Below are 18557 nucleotides of genomic sequence, written 5' to 3'. Positions count from 1 at the left end.
GGTCTGTCGATCTGTCGGTCTGTCGGTCAGTTAGAGGTTAACTACGGGCCAAATATACATTTTTGTGTATATAAAGAGAAATAATCAACCGATTTCATTGAAATTTAATATTTGAATTCGAGGTGTTAAAAGAATTAATCTATAAATTTTTTGGAAAGATCAGGGCTCGAAAACTGATCCGCTTTTACATTTTTCACCATATCAGCGGAACGAATTGATGGAATTTTTTGAAATTTGATATGTGAGTTCTGGTTGTTACAGAAACTAATTGGCGAGCATTTCAGGGAATTCGGTCTAACGGCCTAAGTACTTACAGCCAAATTTACATTTTTCTAGGTATGTTAACTATAAGCTTACTAATGCCCTAAAAATTGGAAAGAAGTATTTAACAGACATTTTTATAATATTCCGTAACACTTTCAATTAACTAGGCAATACACAATGCGGTCGGTTATGTGCTGACCACATCAGATTTTTTTTTACGTTCCTCAAATGCAATATTATAAATATGCATAAGAACTACAGTTTAAAAGAGGGTAAAAGAAGGCATTAACATAACTATATATATATATATACAGGATAATTCAGAAATTTATACAATAATATATACCATGGCTTAGAGGATCGAAAATGGGTGCAATTTTTGTTCAAGAGTGGATCCCAAATGTAAAGTATTTCCAAGATATAGGTATTTTAAGCAATTACTATGAAATTTCTACTTACCCGAGTTGTTTTACTGATAACTTCTAAGTTTTTTGCTGATAACTTTTTAGTTTTGCTGACAAGTTATCATATTTTATTTTTAATAGTCAAAATAATTTCCAATTCTTCTAGGATGACATAAAAATTTTCCGAGAGAATTAGACTACCCAAATTTTTACGCTATACATAGTTTTTGCCTTTTCTTAAAACAAACACTTTTTAAAATTTTAGCAAATTGGAATATATTTTTTTTTGAAATTCTGAAGTTTTTTCAAATTTCAATAAGAATAAAGAAATAAAATGTTTTGTTAATAATAAAATGAAAGAAGTAATTGAATATATTTTACTTCTGCTGGCGTTACTTTGGAAAATATGCACTGTCACGTCATGTACACTCTGAACTATTCTATTTTATTTGAACGGAGAGAATAAAATCATTAAATATGTATCCTATATTCGTATAATGTAAATATCAAGTGAAAAGAATGTCCTTCAAATTATGTACATGTGTTCTCCATTCTCCAAAAATAACCGAAATTCAGTTGCTAGTATTTAATATTCAAAGAGAACAAGTTTAGTCTATATTTTAAAATTTTTAAAACGTATATTTGGAATTGATAAGGGTTAGTCAGATAAAATCAGTTGCCTGTGGGAAACTATGGGTATTAAGGGTAATAATTAGTTACCTATGGACACTATGGGTATTAAGGATAATAATCAGTTGCCTGTTGGAAACTATGGGCATTAAGGGTAACAATCAGTTGCCTGTGTGGAACTATGTGTATTAAGGGTATAGTAAGATAAAATAAGTGTACTTGTTACAGATTATCATTTCTTTTGCATGATTTGTTATCATTAAAATAACGACTAGCTATTTACTGTCAAATTTCGTTGATAGTCACATTGACATTTTGGGTTTTACAAATTTCACCTTGGGGTAACGGTATTCCAACTTTTCATTGTCCTAATCCTTTTCATTGTTAAACGAGTTTTTGTTCTTTAATATTAACATTTTTGATTTTTTTTTGTCCATTAGAGACATCATTTTTAGCGATTTCTTTTGCAGTTATAAATGTACTTTAACTCTTATGAATTTTATTTTCTTTCTATTGAAGTTTCTCTACGGTAGGCTAGTCACCTACCTAGCTAACTCTATGATTATAGAAACTAGAACATGATAGATATCATGCATTAGCTCTATACTCCTTAAAAGGAGTGAAGAAGGAAAAAAAAAAAATATACATATACTTAAACGAGAAAAAATAATAGAGTTGATTATATCAATTTCAATAAATATTTTGAAATATAGCCAAATGGCAAATAACTTTGAAAGTTGTAGAACAGCTATTCGAAGCACTGTCTCGATCACATTTAATTTAAACAGGGTTCCGGCATTTACTACTATAAATCATATCTGAAAATTTGGTGTGCTTAGCTCAACTTATTTTTGAGTTGTCATGGGGTCGGACAGATGGACAGACAAACAAACGGACAGACAAGCAAACATGGCTAAATCAACTTAGAATTCGACGCTGATCAAAAACATACATATATGTTCCGATACGTTTTTCCTTTTTACTCCTTAAATGTAAACAATTGAATTCTTAGAAATAGTTAAAAACTTATGCAAAAGAAAATTTTCGCCAAACTTGTGCTGAATAAGAGGAGAAACTATATTAGTTGCTTGAAAACAAATGATAACAAAAAAAGGTTAATTTTATTTATAAAATATTCTCAAAACTATAATATTCTTTCCATACCATATTTTGTTATAATCAAGTTTCTTTCAAATGGTTCTTGTTATGGAAAAACTATTATATGAGTAGAACATTATTTGTATATCGATTTAAAACTCTCAAGTTTTTATTTATTTTGGTTTCTATTTTTATATGATAATGGTTCAGATTTTTTATATTTTCAGCTTCTTAATTAACTATTTATATACAATCATAATAAATTACAGACTTTTCTTAAATTAAAATTTATATAAAAAAAATATTCATAATGTCGATATCAGTCAGACTTTTATAGTTTGATTGTTTTTTCCATCATATAATTTTATAATATATGCACTTTATATGATTAATTGAGAACAGGAAAATCTTTTTATATTATATATAAATTATATGTATGTGATTATAAAATTAGTAATACCTTACTGTATTTATGCAGACTATTTATGTGAATTTTTAAGCAGACTTGAAATGAATATATATTATAAATATTAATCCATATTATATACGTTATATTAATTAACATTAAGGTGGAGAATTTCCCGTCATTGATACAAGACTACTTTCTCTTGATCTTAATTCCATATTTTCTGGTGGTTTTGGTATAAGAAAACCTAAAAATCCCCCTAAAATTAATGTTAATCCAGAAACATAAAATGTTCCTTCACAGCTATAATCTAAAATTGATCCAACAACATTAGCACCTACAGCACTACCAAGACGTCCAAACATTAATGAAATACATATTGCCATAGCTCTATAAAATTTTAAGAATAGAAATTTAAATTGTTTAAAGAGATAAGTAAAAAATTATATGACATACCTTAAATGTGTGGGGTATAAATCAACAGTAGCAGCATTAACAACTGCTATTGCTAAACCACATACTAATAATACAATATAAAGATATACGGCTATAATTGGTGTTGTTACATATATGCTTGCTATACCACATAAACCGCATCCAGTCATTATGAAAACTTTTGAAATATTTTTAAATTTTAAATTAATATTAATTTAAATTTTGTTTTTGTGCATTTATATTCGAATTTAATGCAATTATATATTAAAAGTATTACTTACAAAGTATTGGAAGTTTTCCAATTGTATTAATTATAAATCCAATAATTGCAAAACCTACAGAATACATAACTTCTAAAGTAAGCGAATGTAAAAATGTATCGATTTCAAGTTTCCCACTGCAAGTAAGTTCGCTATCATCCTATACAGAAATAAAAATTTAATTAAGTTATCATAATATTAAAGTACTCGTAAATATTTTTAAAAATGAGGTGCTAAAAGTTGTATAGCTTAATTTAGTTCAGTAGTATACTAATATGATTTTCAAATCTCATTCAATTGAAATGTGAAGAAGACAATCTAGTAAAAAATTTCTAGCTATCAGCACTGTTTAATGCTGCTTGGGTTCTACTTTTTGTGGCGAATTACGCATTTATGTAATGTAAATTAGTCTAGGGATTGTTACGCTCTTGATTTGCGTTATTTTATAAATTTTATATGATTGTCTGATTGTAATTTATTAACAATTAATTAAAATGTAAATTTCATTAAATATTTTTAAAATAATTTTCAAACTTACTTCCAATGTTTCTCCAATTGGTAATTTTAATAATTTTTCATGAACAACATCACACATTTTTACTGATTGTCCAGGATGATTTTTTGAATATTCCATCATTGTATTTAATATGAATGGAAACCACATGTACATACCATTTGATGTAAAAAATATTGAAAATTGTATTGTACATGCTAAAATTGTTTTTCTAACAAATTCTTTTGAAAATAATGGTACTGTTTGATTCCACATTGATTTACAAACAAATGTTAATGGATTTGATTTAAGATTTGGAATATTTTGACGTTGTATTGTACTTTCTAAGTCAGGTGCTATTGTTATTATCTGTATATTGGTATATATAATTGTTTATTATGAATGTTTATAAAATATAATTTAAATAAAAATCTTTTTTTTTAACTTACACTAAATTCATCTTTATCTTTTCCAGTATTAATTGCGAAAATATTTTTTAATATATTTAATGATTCTTCTTCTTTACCAATTGATAATACAAATTTTGGACTTTCAGGTAATTGATATAAACATAATGCACTTAATAAACCAGGTAAACCTAATACAACAATTAATAATCTCCATGGTTTATAATCAATACCAAGTAAATCAATATGAAAACTCCATTCATAATTAAGAATTGCCATTGCTAATAATGGTAATACCATAGCACCCATACCAAATATAACTGAAGCACCCATAATAGCACGACTTCTTGTTTTAGCTGTATGAAATTCACCTAAATATGCATATATTGTTGCTGAACCTCCGGATACACTACATTTATATATTATAATTTTTTTATATTAATTATAGAATTAATGAAAAATTAAATAATTTTGCTTACAAAAATCCATTAATATATCTGAATATAACCATTGACCAAAATTCATTTGAAAAACTCGATAAAAATGATGCTATAAAACCAGAAACTAGAGTTGGTAAAATAACTTTACGTCGACCCTTTGTATCTGCTAGAAAACCCCAAAGATGTGAACTTGTTATAATACCAGCAAAGCCAATTGAATGTAAAATTCCTTTCTTTTGTGTTGTTAATTTTAAATCACATTGTGCCACTGGTAAAACAAAACTAATTCCTAAAGTTTCTAATAGAACATTAGCTAATATGACACCAGATAAAAATATTAAAATATAATTAAATTTTCCGAATTCTGCAAGGCAATAAAGAAAAAAAAAATGGTTAAATATGAATTTATATAAAAGATTAATATTTAATTCTTATACTTGTTTCACATAATGCTGTTTCAAATGTTGCTAGTCCCTTTTTTCTTGGTTTAGATGATCTTCTTTCTGTACTATCAACAATTGCCATTTTTCAATTTGATTTTTTAAATCAACTAAAATTTAAAGAAATTTTGTAATATGCAATTTTAAATTATAGCTAAAATGAAAACTCTATTTGAGATGAATTGGAAAATTTTATAAACATATGAAAATTCTACAACAAGTAATGATTTAAATATAACAGTGTTCACAGCTGTTTTTGTTCATGCTTCAACATTTTATATTAGCTTTATTATTTTATTTTCGTAAAATAGGTTTACTAAGTATTGAAGTAGTTAATTATGAAAGGAACTGCAATGTGTTTTACTGATGTGTTTAACAGATCGCACAGCATATTTTTTTCCTATTAGTTAAACAAAGTTTATTGAAACCAGTGTTACTCTTTTAAAAATTACATCAGGATTTCTTGTGCAAAAATTATAATTACATTATTTCTCGTGCATATTATAGAAAATAATCTGATATTAATTTGAAATTCTTTTCATCTTTTCAGAATGTATTAAGGAACAAGTTGGAGTGGCGAGTTTATTTGTGATTTTCTAATTTTAAAATGGATTAAAATAACGATTATTGAGAGTTTTAAAGCTGCAGCCATCTACATATATATTATATATAGGTATATACATACATAAATACATAATAAAAATATGCACAATTTTTTCTAATAATATATTCCTAATTTTGATTTTTTTTGCATATATTTAGGCGATGATTTAATATATTAATATTTTGTATTAAGCTAGCTTAGTTATTCAAATCTATTGTGTGAGTAAAATTTGAATGATATTTTTGTTTTAAAGATAAAAATTTCAACTCATTTGGACGTTTAAGTGAATTAATTATGATAATCGTTCCTTTTTTCTTATGGAAATTTGTTCCATTTTTCATATTTTATGATTTCCTTATTTATGAAAATAAAAGGTCATAAGTAAATGCAAATTTATATAAGCAGTATTTGCAAATTAGTCAAGAACATATTTAGATTTTATTCTAATGAAAATTTAAAACAATAATTTCTTAAGCTAAAGGACAATGAGAATAAATGTAGGGTTCTTCTGAAAACTGACTTCTATAATTATGTACTTAGATTGCAGTGTGCAATTCTTTTAAAAATGAAGAACTGCAAGTATTATATTTCCACCAACAAGTTTCAAATTAAAAAAAATTTTCGAAACTTCCCTTTTTTAATTTTCATATATACACTGGCAAAAAAAATAAAATAAAAACTTAATTCGAAAAAGCAGTACTATTGTGCCATTTAAGAATATAATTTTAGTAAGCATTGCTCAAAAAATTAAATTTCACTGAAAAAAAAACTCATATCTACTAAAGTGGTCATGAACTATTTCGAAAAATTCTTGCTGTGTGAAAAAAAAAAATATTTGATAACTCGTAATATTTTTACATAAAGTATAGAAATAATTTTTATTTTAGCGCCCCAAAATTATTTCAATTGTGGGTAAAATAAAACTACAAGATATATAATACGTTGTATAACAATTTCGTTGATAATCCAATTGTAATATAAAAATTTTGCAACAAACAAAATTTTTGCATAAATAGCTCGTTTTGTAATAGTCCTTTTTTGTTTTTCAAAATAAAATCTAGCTGAGTAATGGGCATAAGTTTACCGGCATTTGATGGATACAAGTTTATTCGTATTAAAATAAAAACATTAACAAAGAGAAGAGAATATATTTGTAAGTGTGCTGCACGTTAAATATTTCTCAATTCTTCGAAAAATATTTTAAATTTTAAATTAAAAATATATACGAAATTATTGTAGCTCATTGAAAATTTTTTTTTTATTCTAACTAGATAATTTATTTTCATAAACGGCTCAAAAGTATAACTAATTTGATAGTAGTATATTTCTAAAATTGTTTTGAATTACATTCAATATAAAAATAAAGGGGTAGGAAGTACATAATAAATGGAAATTAGTATAAAATGTGGTTATGGTGTCTTTTATCTTTAAAAAAAAAGATATCTAATTTGCATAAAATTTTTCTCAGTGTTTCTTTAAATTTTTTCTCTATAATATTAATAGAGTTTTCCCGACTTGCAAATTCTAATATGACAAAAACTCGATGCAAATTAATTTAAAAAAAAAATTTTATTATTTTTATATTTATTTTCCTATAGAACACTATCATTGTGCAGTGTGTCTTATTTTAGTAAAAGTATTTTAATTATTGTAATTTTTTTCAATAAAATTATTTGGTCATATTTGCACTATATATATATATATATTATATAATATATTAATTTCAATAACATTTAATTATTAATTAAACAATATTCCATTTTATTTGAACTTACTTTTAAAAGAATATTATTTGAAATTTATAAAAAATTTAAAGGAAAATTTTTTTTTCTTCAAATCATATGATCACTTTCACTCTAATAAAATTTTATTAAACATTGAAAATTATTCTTTCTTGTGTATATGTGCTTTAATATATATATAACGTTGTTTTAATGGTATAACAAATATAAGGTATATATACATATATATGTATAACAAAAAATCAAGAAAAATTATTTAATATTATTATACAAATTCACATCTTGGTCGAACTATTAAATTTTTATTACTAATTCTAAATTTTAATATTAATTTCGCTTTTATACTTTAAAAAAAAAAATATATATATATATATGAAAATTTAAAATTATAATGTTATACATATAACGTATATATGTAGATATATTTTTTTTTTTATTATTTATTTAAATAAATATTTTTAATTTAAAATATGATAAACAATTAGTAGATTGTCACATAATCGCACATTATTTTTGTATTGGTCTAACGATGTATATAACATAATATATAAAAATATATATGTTTATATATTATGTTTTTTATTTATAAGTATATAATGTATATATAAATATGTGATAAAGATGTTTTGTTTTATTATTTTAATGAATAGAAAGATTTTTATTTATAAATTAGATTTTTATTGTAATTAGCTTATAAAAAGATCCTTGAACAGTTTTTCTCGAATGAAAATATAATTTTCAAAAATTATAGGATTAAATTAAGTAAATACTTGCGATTCCTTCATAATTACTTTTCCTTTTTATTATAATTATGAATTATGTAAATAGAAATTTTATGAATATTTTAAAAAATTACTAATTAAAAGTATACTTATACATTAATTTCGAAATTATGGCAATTCCCTGGTATCAATATAGAGGATTATACCTGTAATGTGGTATAATCTCTGGGGGGGGGGGGGGGAGGCAGAAAAGTGGGACAATTTTATGAAAAAAATTGTTCGTGGGGATTGTACGGCATTTACGATTGGCTTTTTGTTTCTACAGAAATTCACAAAAGATTACATTTTCAGGAAAACAAAGCGTCAAAATTATTTAATAATTACTAAAAACTGCTAAAATTTCAGACTTCTAATAGCTTAGTATCAAGAATAAAAGGGAAAGATCAAAAATTTGAAAAAGAAAAGTTTTAGAATGATTTTTGCCACTACAATGCCTAACTGTACTTTTATGAGGTATAGCAAGTATGTCGTTCTGTCAATAAATAGTCAGAAAAAGATATTTTAAGACTTTAGGGGCGGCTATAATTTTTAGAGGAGGATGATATAGTAAAAATCTTGTTTTCTAATCATGAATTGGACAAAATTTTTGGTGGGTCCTTTTACAAGTGCGGTTTCTTACAAAACTTTTACACTCTTTCAAAGAGTTCTAAAGAGTTGAAGTTTTATAATACATAGTGTTATACTTACGAAATTTTATATACAAATTTTTTGAAATGTAAGTTTAAGACCTCAACAGTTTTTTTAGAAGTGAACAAAATTGTTTATTTCCTTTCAAAATAGGAAGAAATTCAAAATTCTTTATGTTTCTACTAATTTTAAATTACAATAACTAAGTTTACTAATTTTAATTAAGAAGCCAAATTTGAACATTAAGCTAAGGTTTCTTTTAATATTTGCTGACACCTGAAAGTATGCAAAAATTCTTTATTGTATAATATAATTTTGGTAAATTAATGGGATTAATTTACTTAGAAGATTGCTTATTAAAAGAATCATTTTGCCATATACAACGAAATTGTGCTGCTTTACAAAATATATTCAGTCGGACCCGAATTCATTAATAGTTTTTTTCATTTGCTCATAGTTTTCTTTCGTTTCTCATTGAATTTTTAATAACGCTTCGTATTCGTACAATATGCTATTGAAAATATAGAAATTTTACTGCAGATTACACATGTCGCAAAGTCTGAACTGAAAGTTTTACATGATTTAGAATTTACTGTTAAATTATAATTTCTCATAGAGTGTGTTGTATTGCTTAAATATTTGAAATAAGAATATTATTTAGGTACAAGTTAGTTATGTTAGAATTTGTGAAATTTAGAAAGATCTATGCTTAAAACAGATTATTTCCTTTTTCAAGAATTAGTAGCCAGCATCACCCCAAATATAAATTTTTTTGTGTGCTCAATTCAAATTTTTAAATATTAGTATTACAAGTTGTTTCCACTATCAAACTCGTGTAATTAGTTATATTAGAAAAACATCTAAATTTTATTTAAATTAGAATTCTTTTGATAATTATTTGAAGCGAACAATTGTGGGATTGTTTTTGAAATTCCATATTTGTTTTAAAATAATGCACTTGTTTACAACTTCCTGTTATAAACAAGTGTATTATTTTAAACAAGTGCATAACTTCCTGTTTATGAAGATAAAACTAATGTGGGTTCAGCATATAATCAATCGCATTTATTAACATAAAGAAATTTGAAATTTTTTTATATTCACGAATTTTTTGAACACCTGTATATTATCGGAATTCGGGAAGGTACAGTTGGTATTGCGAATAAACTTAATTTTTCTTAATGTTTTATCTGGCAAGACATGTTCTGAGAATTATATATACAAATTTTATTTATTTCTGGCAAGCGAAGGTTTATATTTAACACTATTTTAGGACTACGTTTCTTTAAGATATAAGAAATAAGAAATTTAACAACTTTTTACATAGTTCGAATGTATATTAAATGTAAGACGCACAATCTGCCATGATTAAACACAAAAAAAAAAAACATAATTACAAATGGTTTAATTTTAAAATGAATTTTTTCAATTTAGTTGCAAAATTGCCATCTCTAGAATTTATGGCCTTTTTAAGAGGAATTAAATACGCGTATTTGGTTATAAATTATGACTCTTATATACTCTTACTGTTATCAAATGAGGCATGTGAGTTTCTGAACAAGTATTTCAACGATTTAGCAAAAAATTTTAAAGAGGCACTTTTATTTCCTTATGAATACGCGGAACAAAACAGAAACCAGACATTCAGATTATTATTTGTAACCTGATACCATGAGGGTATGTTCTATAAAATTTTTTTCTAACTTTATAGAAAATTCAAAATCACTTTTAATAAAAATAAAACCGTAAATCTTATTGTGAAATTCCAAGATAATCTCAACATTTTAAAGAATAGTATGCTTATAATCAGATCTCCAAATCAACTTCAAAATTTTAGAATCACCTCTTAATGGATCTTAAATATGATGTAACTAAACATTGTATACTGTAAGGTCTCATTTTATGCGGTGGACACGTTCTGAAAAAACGCATTATTCTAAAGAAAATTTATTAGAAAAATTTAAACTTAAGAAATTGAGAAAGCAAAATTTTCCTTTAATGAAAAATAAAACTTTACGACACTCACTTTAAATTTTTCAAGAGAGAAATCAAAATATACTGCCTATACTGCTACTTGAAACATTATGAAATTTAATTTCAAAACTATTATACTTTTCACCTTTCAATGCGAAACTCAGAATGGTGCAATGCGCAAATTTTAAAAGTAGTTTCCTAAAGAGTTGAGGTTGATCTAGCTTTCTTTAACATCCAGAAACATTATAAGTCAGTGGAATAAATAAAATGAACTTTGAATGTCCCATGATTTTTAGAGACTGTCTACGTGCGACCTTCCTAAAATATGTATGTTTATATAAAAAACTTGTGGATGAAATACATAAAAGAGCTTATATAAGAGAGAGGAAGATACATAAGAGGGACCTTACATTATTTGTATAATTCCAACTAGCGTAATAAATAGAATTATGAACATGCACTATGGTGTAGAAATGAACTAGCTTAAAGCAGTTCGCTCTTAACTAAATATACAGCATGCAATTATTTACAAAACGTGTTTATATTGAAAAACTTCTAATTATAGAAATAAAATATGCAGCATCAGCTTCGTAATTATTAACAACACGTGCTTATAATGAAAAAGTTGTAATTATTTCCAAAAAAATCAATGATTATTGCAAATTATTCTACATACATTTATAAGGACAAAGTTGAATGCAATGAAATACATATTAGAGTAAACAAGCGAAATTTTCTTCTAATGAAATAAACTATTTAGAATTCCAACTCCTACATCTAGAAGAAAAACGATACCAAAAATGGGATTTTTGGTAACTGATAATTTTAACGGCCATTTTGGTATTTTTATGCGCAAATATGTTATGTCGTGATAGAGGGAACCGTAGCCACTATCTTTCTACGTTTGTAGAATTTAAAAAATAGTCAATAAATGTGGCATTTTTTTTTGGACTTTGAGGGGCTACAACTTTTAGAGAGGAAGAATATAAATGAAAATTTTCTGCTACGAAAAAAAATTTCTGAAAATCTATTTATATATAAAATTTTATTTTTCTCTCTTAATGGATAAAAGTATTGAGAGCCGGACGGATAAACAGACAGAGATAAGCCAATAAGCTATTTTCTTTTCAAAAATTTTTTTAAAAAAATTGAATTGTCTAAAAAAACCCAATTTTTACATCAATATTTTTTTTTTTAAATTTGTTTTGCTCTCCTGAGAGTTTTTTTTTTTTTGTTGTAGATAAATGACTTTTTCGCGGAAATAACCAAGTCGTATAGATTATAGAAAATTATTGATAAAAATAGAAGTGAAAAACTAGCTTTTATTTTTAACTGGCATTATTTTTATGCTAGTGTTGTTTTTTTGTTTAATTATATTTTAAGTTTGAAATTGTTATGCTAATATAAGTGCTGTTGTTATTTAAACAACAAGTGTATAGCATTTATTGCAAGTTTTAAATCATTTGTAGTGCGAAATATTTTGTGTGGATATAAGGTTTTTAATTCTGTTCAATTCTGTTCTTCTGAATTGAGAAAACCTAAGTTAAAAAATTAAGAATTTTAGATATCATTATGATACAACAATCTAGATTAGGCGCACCCAAAATCATTTTTCTTAAATTTATTTACTATCGCAGTTATTGTTTCATTATTTTACATAGTTATTGGGACGAGAAATGTTCACATTCGATTGTTATTCCGAACTGACGATATATAAATTGATGATGAATAAAAATTCTAATAATGAACAATTTTAATATTGTCGATTTTAATTGTCATTGGTGATAATTTTTACAAAATGTGCATAGCATAACTCAAATTTATTCGTATTTGCGTAATATTAAGAAAAATTTTATAATATTAAGAAAAATTTATTTGCAAGTTATTATAGAAATCTGAGCTAGTTGAGTTTCTATAGCAAGTATCTGGAATATTTTATAGATTTTAGAACTTAAATGCAAAGCATATATAATTATTATATTATATTACTTAAATGGGCTTTATAATTATTATTTATGTATACAAGTATATTTTATTTTTTCTAATTTTGAAATATTTTTTCAGGTCAATCATAATAAAAATGAAAGGTAGTAAAGTTTTTATAAATTCATTATAGTAAAGTTTTTATAAACTTCAAATATTTCATGCACGCCATAATTAATGTAAAAATGGTGGTGCCGCGAAATATGCAATTTTCAGTTTTTTACATTGTAGTAACTTTATTTACAAATGAATTTCAAATAGACATAGACATAGCTGACGCATTGCGTACAATAATGGAGGTTATGCGTGATGACATTATATTTCGAATATCAAGTTTTCGGCGGAAATGAAACTTAGTAGGGAACCCTAAATAAACTATTTTTAAAGAGATGTAAGTTTGCCGGCAAGTGTGTGTTCGATCGTATCTCAATTTCGTCTAAACTGATTTTAATAAAATTTTATGTATGAGTCTATTTTGACTGCGTCATAGAAGCTGAGTTTTTTTGCTTCTGGGTTTTTACAGACACATTTTTTTTGTGCATACGAGTATAAAGAAAAATTATCAACCATTTTTCTTGAAATTCAGACTGTTATAAACAACGAACATATAAATTTTTTGGGAATATCAGGACTCAGAAACTGAGTTGGAGACGACTTTATGTTTTGCACTGTACCTAAGAAATTCAATATTTGAGTTCTGTTTGCTACCGCAACTAATTGTGGAATTTCTCAAAAAATTCAGACGGCATAAAGTGAACCCCTTCTAAGAGCCGAATTTCCATTTTTCTAAAAAAATCAAGTCCTCAAAATTTAAAAGGTGCATTTTCATAATTTTTTTCAACATTTTCGCTAAACTGGACAAGGTGTCGGTTATGTTCTGACCACATCGGACTTTTTTTCTTCTTCTAGAAATAAATGTTTTTATTTTTCATTAATATGAAGTCATAATATAAATTTTAAAATGAAAACAGTCTATTTCGGTCATTACCATTATTATAAATGTAAATATTTTACATTTAAGCCTTTTTAATGTTTTTTTTTGTTAGTTCAAATAGATTACAGAATGAAATCAAATTTATTCTAAAAAGGAATGTACTTTAGAATACTAGAATGAAAAATAAAATGACCTTGAATATATGAGTTCGAATAATAGTAGGGCTTTGCACTTTTTATATACAATTAGATAGATAAGATTTTTCACTTCTCACATTTTTCATTAGATTTTATTATTCTAAATTAAAGTAAATATTATATATATACAGGGTTATTCTAAAAGGTATACAACAATATATACCATTCTTTAGAGGTTCGAAAATGGATAAAACATTGGTTCCGGAGTGTGCGCCAAATATCAAGGGTTTCCGAATTTAACGAATTTTCACGGAATTTTTACTTATTCAAGTTTTTTGAATTATAACTTCCATTCTGAAAGAGATAGGAACTTCAAGCAAACAGTTTCTGAAAGGCCTCGTAAAGAGCTTAAAATAAACATGTTGCTTGATTCTGTATTTTATGTATCTTTAGAATATAAAGCATTTGAACTTTAGGCAAAATCAAATTTTTCTAAGTTTATAAAAAAAGAATTTTGCCTAAGTTTAAGTTTTAATTTAAGCCGTCAAGTATTAAAAAATTTATTTTACAGAAGATAGGACACAAAAACCACAAATATTGTGAACCACCAATTCAATTAAAATCAAACCAGATGTTGATAAAACTAAAATTAAATTCAAATTAATATTCCTTTATCAAAAAATTTATAAATTTCTCAAAACAAACACCAAATTCTCCTTGAAAATTCACCTCATTCGGCAAAAATTTATATTTTTCCACTGTCAAATCTATTTCTATTCAATCTTTATTCTTTAGTTCCATCAACCGTATACCGAATTTATTTTTTCTAGAAATATGTTGAAAATTTATTGATTCACTTAAATTTTTTATTAATTATTTATTAGTTTAATAATGTTAATACCATATCATTTACAAGCTCCATTTTGTGTAAAAAAATTAAATTTTCCTATTAAAAAAAAATTTCTTTATTAAAATAAATGTCAAAATTTATATGTCATGTCTTTAAAAAATGCTCCAGCTGCATAATTTTAATAACTTCAGATGCCAAATGCTGTCTGGATTCCGAAAATATTTTTTTCAAATTTTTAAATTGCATCCAATCTGAGAAAAATGCATTTAAAAATTTCAAACCATATAGGTACCATTTCTTATAAAAACTGGCAAAAATTAAAAACCTATCAATTTTTTTAACCAAGAAAAGTTTCGAAAAAAAATTTTTGATTACTAGATTTTTTTTTGTTCTTCCTTATACAAAATTCCAGTTTTTCTTTTCAAAAATTTCAAATTTTTTAAAATCAATTTTTGTTTTTCAAATTAAAAGTTTGTATAAAATTTTGTTTCAATTTTATTATTACTTGTTACATTTCAACAAAAACATTAAAATTCAGATTTTGTAAAAAAATGACGGCTCTTATAAGTGTCAACTGTTTTTTTGAGTGACTCTCGTCATCCAAAATTGGTAATAGTTGATAGTTACAGCGCTTAAAATAAGTAAAAATCAAAAATAGTGGAAAATAGGGGCTTTAAAATCTTGACATAGAGATGGTTTCTGTGCTATATCTTCTGTACCATAAAAAATTTTTTAATGTTTGAGGACTTAAATTAAAGCTTAAGCAGCTATGCAAAACTCTATTAAAAAAAATTTCTTACGAAAATATCTAGTTAGAAAAAACTTAAAAAATAAAACAAGGGAAATGCTTAAAGTTCGAATGCTTTGTATTCCAAAGATACATAAAATACAGAATCAAGCAACATGTTTATTTTAAGCTCTTTACTAGGCCTTTCAGAAACTCTTTGTTTGAAGTTTCTATCTTTTTACAGAATGGAAGTTATAATTCAAAAAACTTGGATAAGTAAAAATTTCTTGAAAATTCGTTAAAATCCCTTGAACTTAGAAACCCTTGAGATTTGGCACGCAGTCCGGAATAAATGTTTTACCCATTTTTCAATCCTCTAACCAATGAAATATGTTGTTGTATATCTTTCAGAATCACCCTGTATATATATGTAAGACCTCATATTTTACATCATAAATTTTGTAATATCCACCTGTAAAATTCAGAATTAAGAGAAAAAAAAGAAAATACAGTCATACATTCTGGGTAATTTTACAAGGGAAATTGAATAAATTTTATTATACATGTGAAGCTCACACTTCGATGAAATACAAACACTTGTATTTCATCGATTATTGATTAGTAGCTGTACCTCACAGATTAACTCTATAATTAAATAAATAAACTCTATAATTTGCTGATTATGAAGAAGTGCATTGTCAGCAAAGTTATTTATCAGTTCAAATTTTGAAATTTTATTGAATACACCAGTAATCGGTCGGAGTTTTTTCCTACATAATAATTCCCAGATGTTTGAACTAATGTTATTATTTTTGTTATTTTGAGTTCTTTTAATAAACCAAAGTGGCTTAATCAATTTTGTCGATTCCGTTTAACTTGCTCTAATAAAATTACAAAAAATTTTAAAAATTCATCTAATTCATTGTGTTATATTGTTATATAATACGAAAACAAGGCAGCCAACTATCCCACAAAAATTTAAATAAAACGACAAAAGCCCAAAAATGTGGAGCCATTAACATAACGAGTCGATGATTAGGGTTGATATACATAAGGTTCATTTGCTAAATCTTTTTTTTTTTTGAATACGAGTATTACGTACGAATATTGATTATTCTAAATATTGATTTTTGAATCTTTAGAATGCAATTAAATTGTAAATTACTTTAACATCTTTCTGTGTCATAGACTCTGTAACAATTGCTGGCATAGTAATTAAGAGATAAAATTAACACATTTTTCTCAAATATGTTTTTCTTAGACATGTTTTGTTATTTTCATATTGTAATTTTTTTTTCTAACTTAAAAAATTCTATTTAAAACGCATATGTTTACATATCGATAATGAAGCGCAAAGATATGCTAAGTAGTAAATTTAAAATTTTGCAGGAGAACGTTTTAAAAGTTTCCAAATTTGCGAAAAGAAACCTGTTTATTAGAATATCGTTTTTAAAATTTAATTTTAATTGTTTATTTGTCTTTTTAATTAAACTACTTAAATTAGTAGTAAAGTTTTAAAAATTTTAAATAAAATTTGAGTTTTTGCACAAAAGGAAAAGGAGAGAACTTAGCATAAAATGGCTATAATAACATTAAACTTGCTATAGGTTTTTGTAACAGAAACCCCTTAGCTTTTTTCTGCTACTTTGAGCTTTTACTTAAGCCATTTGAATCACACCTATCTCTCCAACAAAGAGGATCGTTCGAGATTAGTATTGGTGTAAAAAATCGCATTTTGAAAAATTTGTTACTTATAGCTTTGCACTTTGTCATCTTTTTATAGTATTAATAAATATTAATTTTGACGAAATTTTAGGGCTTAGGCAAATATCTAAAAATCTAAACTATTGTGTCAAATCAAATCGATTGGGTTAACTATTAAATTGTTAGTATGCGATAATAGAATTGCATGTGTATGCGATTGGAATTTAAACTTATGGATACAAATAAACAATCAAACAGCAAAACTAAAAATTCCATATCTGTCTGAGAACTTAAAATTATTAATTATAAAATGGCACAAAAATTATACTCAACTTACTCCAGAATTTCTTCCATATTCAATATTTTTCTATTTATAATATTTTTGCCGTAGTTACGACAAATTCATTTCGAACTTTAAGTCAAAACTGTCATTTTCGAACATACTGTTTTTGTCCAAGAAACGTATCGAGAACATGTTATTTTTGCAAATTTTATCGTTTCGATTTATCGAACGTACTTTATATTAAGATCTAAGTTACAACTGAGTTATTCAAAATCCTTGTTTTTATAAAATTTCTTTCTTGTAATAATATTACTCCTTGAATATTTTAGTTATACAATATTATAAAATAGGACATTCAAAATGAAAGAGCATTCCTTATGAAAATTTCAGTAGTTTGGTACATAATTATTGTTACAATTAATTATTGTAATAATTTGAATATCCTGAAATAAAAACCAAATTACATTTACATATGTGGTTATATCAAAACAATAATCTGTGTAATTGTTCGAAAAATAATTTTAATATAATTTTATCGATAACTATTGTTATACCTATGTATGTAAATGTTTTGAGTTTGAACTGTGAATTGTGTATGTATGCTAAACAAATTAAAACTGCATTAGAATATGAGAAATATTTAATTATTTACATAAAAATTTAACATGATATTAAAACTTAATCACATAATAAGATTATCGAATTAAAACTAATATTTCAATGAGTTGAAGTTAAATTATATGTAACTTGTACCACCTAGAATCTTAATCTAATGCTATTGTCGAAATATATACATACTTATTTTTTTATGAATGCTAAAAATTTTCAAACAAAAAATTTGATTTAAAATTGAATTTTATTTCAATTACAGAAATTAAGTTTATTAATTAATTTTTAAATTTTCCGAGTAAGAAAGTAATGAGTATTGTTTAA

The 18557-nt window shown here is 25.1% G+C and overlaps 1 protein-coding gene across 1 annotated transcript; it reads right to left on the bottom strand.

Moving 5' to 3' along the window:
- Nucleotides 1-2588: 2588 nt before the first annotated feature.
- LOC129618978 (synaptic vesicle glycoprotein 2A-like) lies at nucleotides 2589-7920 on the bottom strand. Its single transcript, XM_055534021.1, has 8 exons — nucleotides 7657-7920; nucleotides 5275-5387; nucleotides 4877-5201; nucleotides 4440-4806; nucleotides 4036-4359; nucleotides 3519-3657; nucleotides 3259-3415; nucleotides 2589-3192 (listed from the first exon to the last, which is right to left on the bottom strand). The coding sequence occupies exons 2-8, from the start codon at nucleotides 5360-5362 to the stop codon at nucleotides 2961-2963; spliced, it is 1632 nt and encodes a 543-aa protein (XP_055389996.1). The 5' UTR covers nucleotides 5363-5387; nucleotides 7657-7920; the 3' UTR covers nucleotides 2589-2960.
- Between the last annotated feature and the right edge of the window lie 10637 nt (nucleotides 7921-18557).

This window comes from Condylostylus longicornis, unplaced genomic scaffold (assembly GCF_029603195.1).
Source record: "Condylostylus longicornis isolate FDR11 unplaced genomic scaffold, ASM2960319v2 ptg000010l, whole genome shotgun sequence".
Lineage (NCBI taxonomy): Eukaryota > Metazoa > Arthropoda > Insecta > Diptera > Dolichopodidae > Condylostylus > Condylostylus longicornis.
The sequence above is the reverse complement of the archived record's forward strand: the minus strand, read 5'-3'. Positions and strand labels throughout refer to the sequence as shown.

What these genes read in the sequence shown, in the direction of transcription:
- LOC129618978 (XM_055534021.1), bottom strand. Translation starts at nt 5,362, where the DNA reads ATGGCAATTGTTGATAGTACAGAAAGAAGATCATCTAAACCAAGAAAA. An exon ending in AACAGCATTATGTGAAACAA is followed by an intron (nt 5,202 to 5,274) that starts GTATAAGAATTA and finishes ATTGCCTTGCAG; the next exon opens with AATTCGGAAAATTTAATTAT. An exon ending in AAGATAAAGATGAATTTAGT is followed by an intron (nt 4,360 to 4,439) that starts GTAAGTTAAAAA and finishes ACCAATATACAG; the next exon opens with ATAATAACAATAGCACCTGA.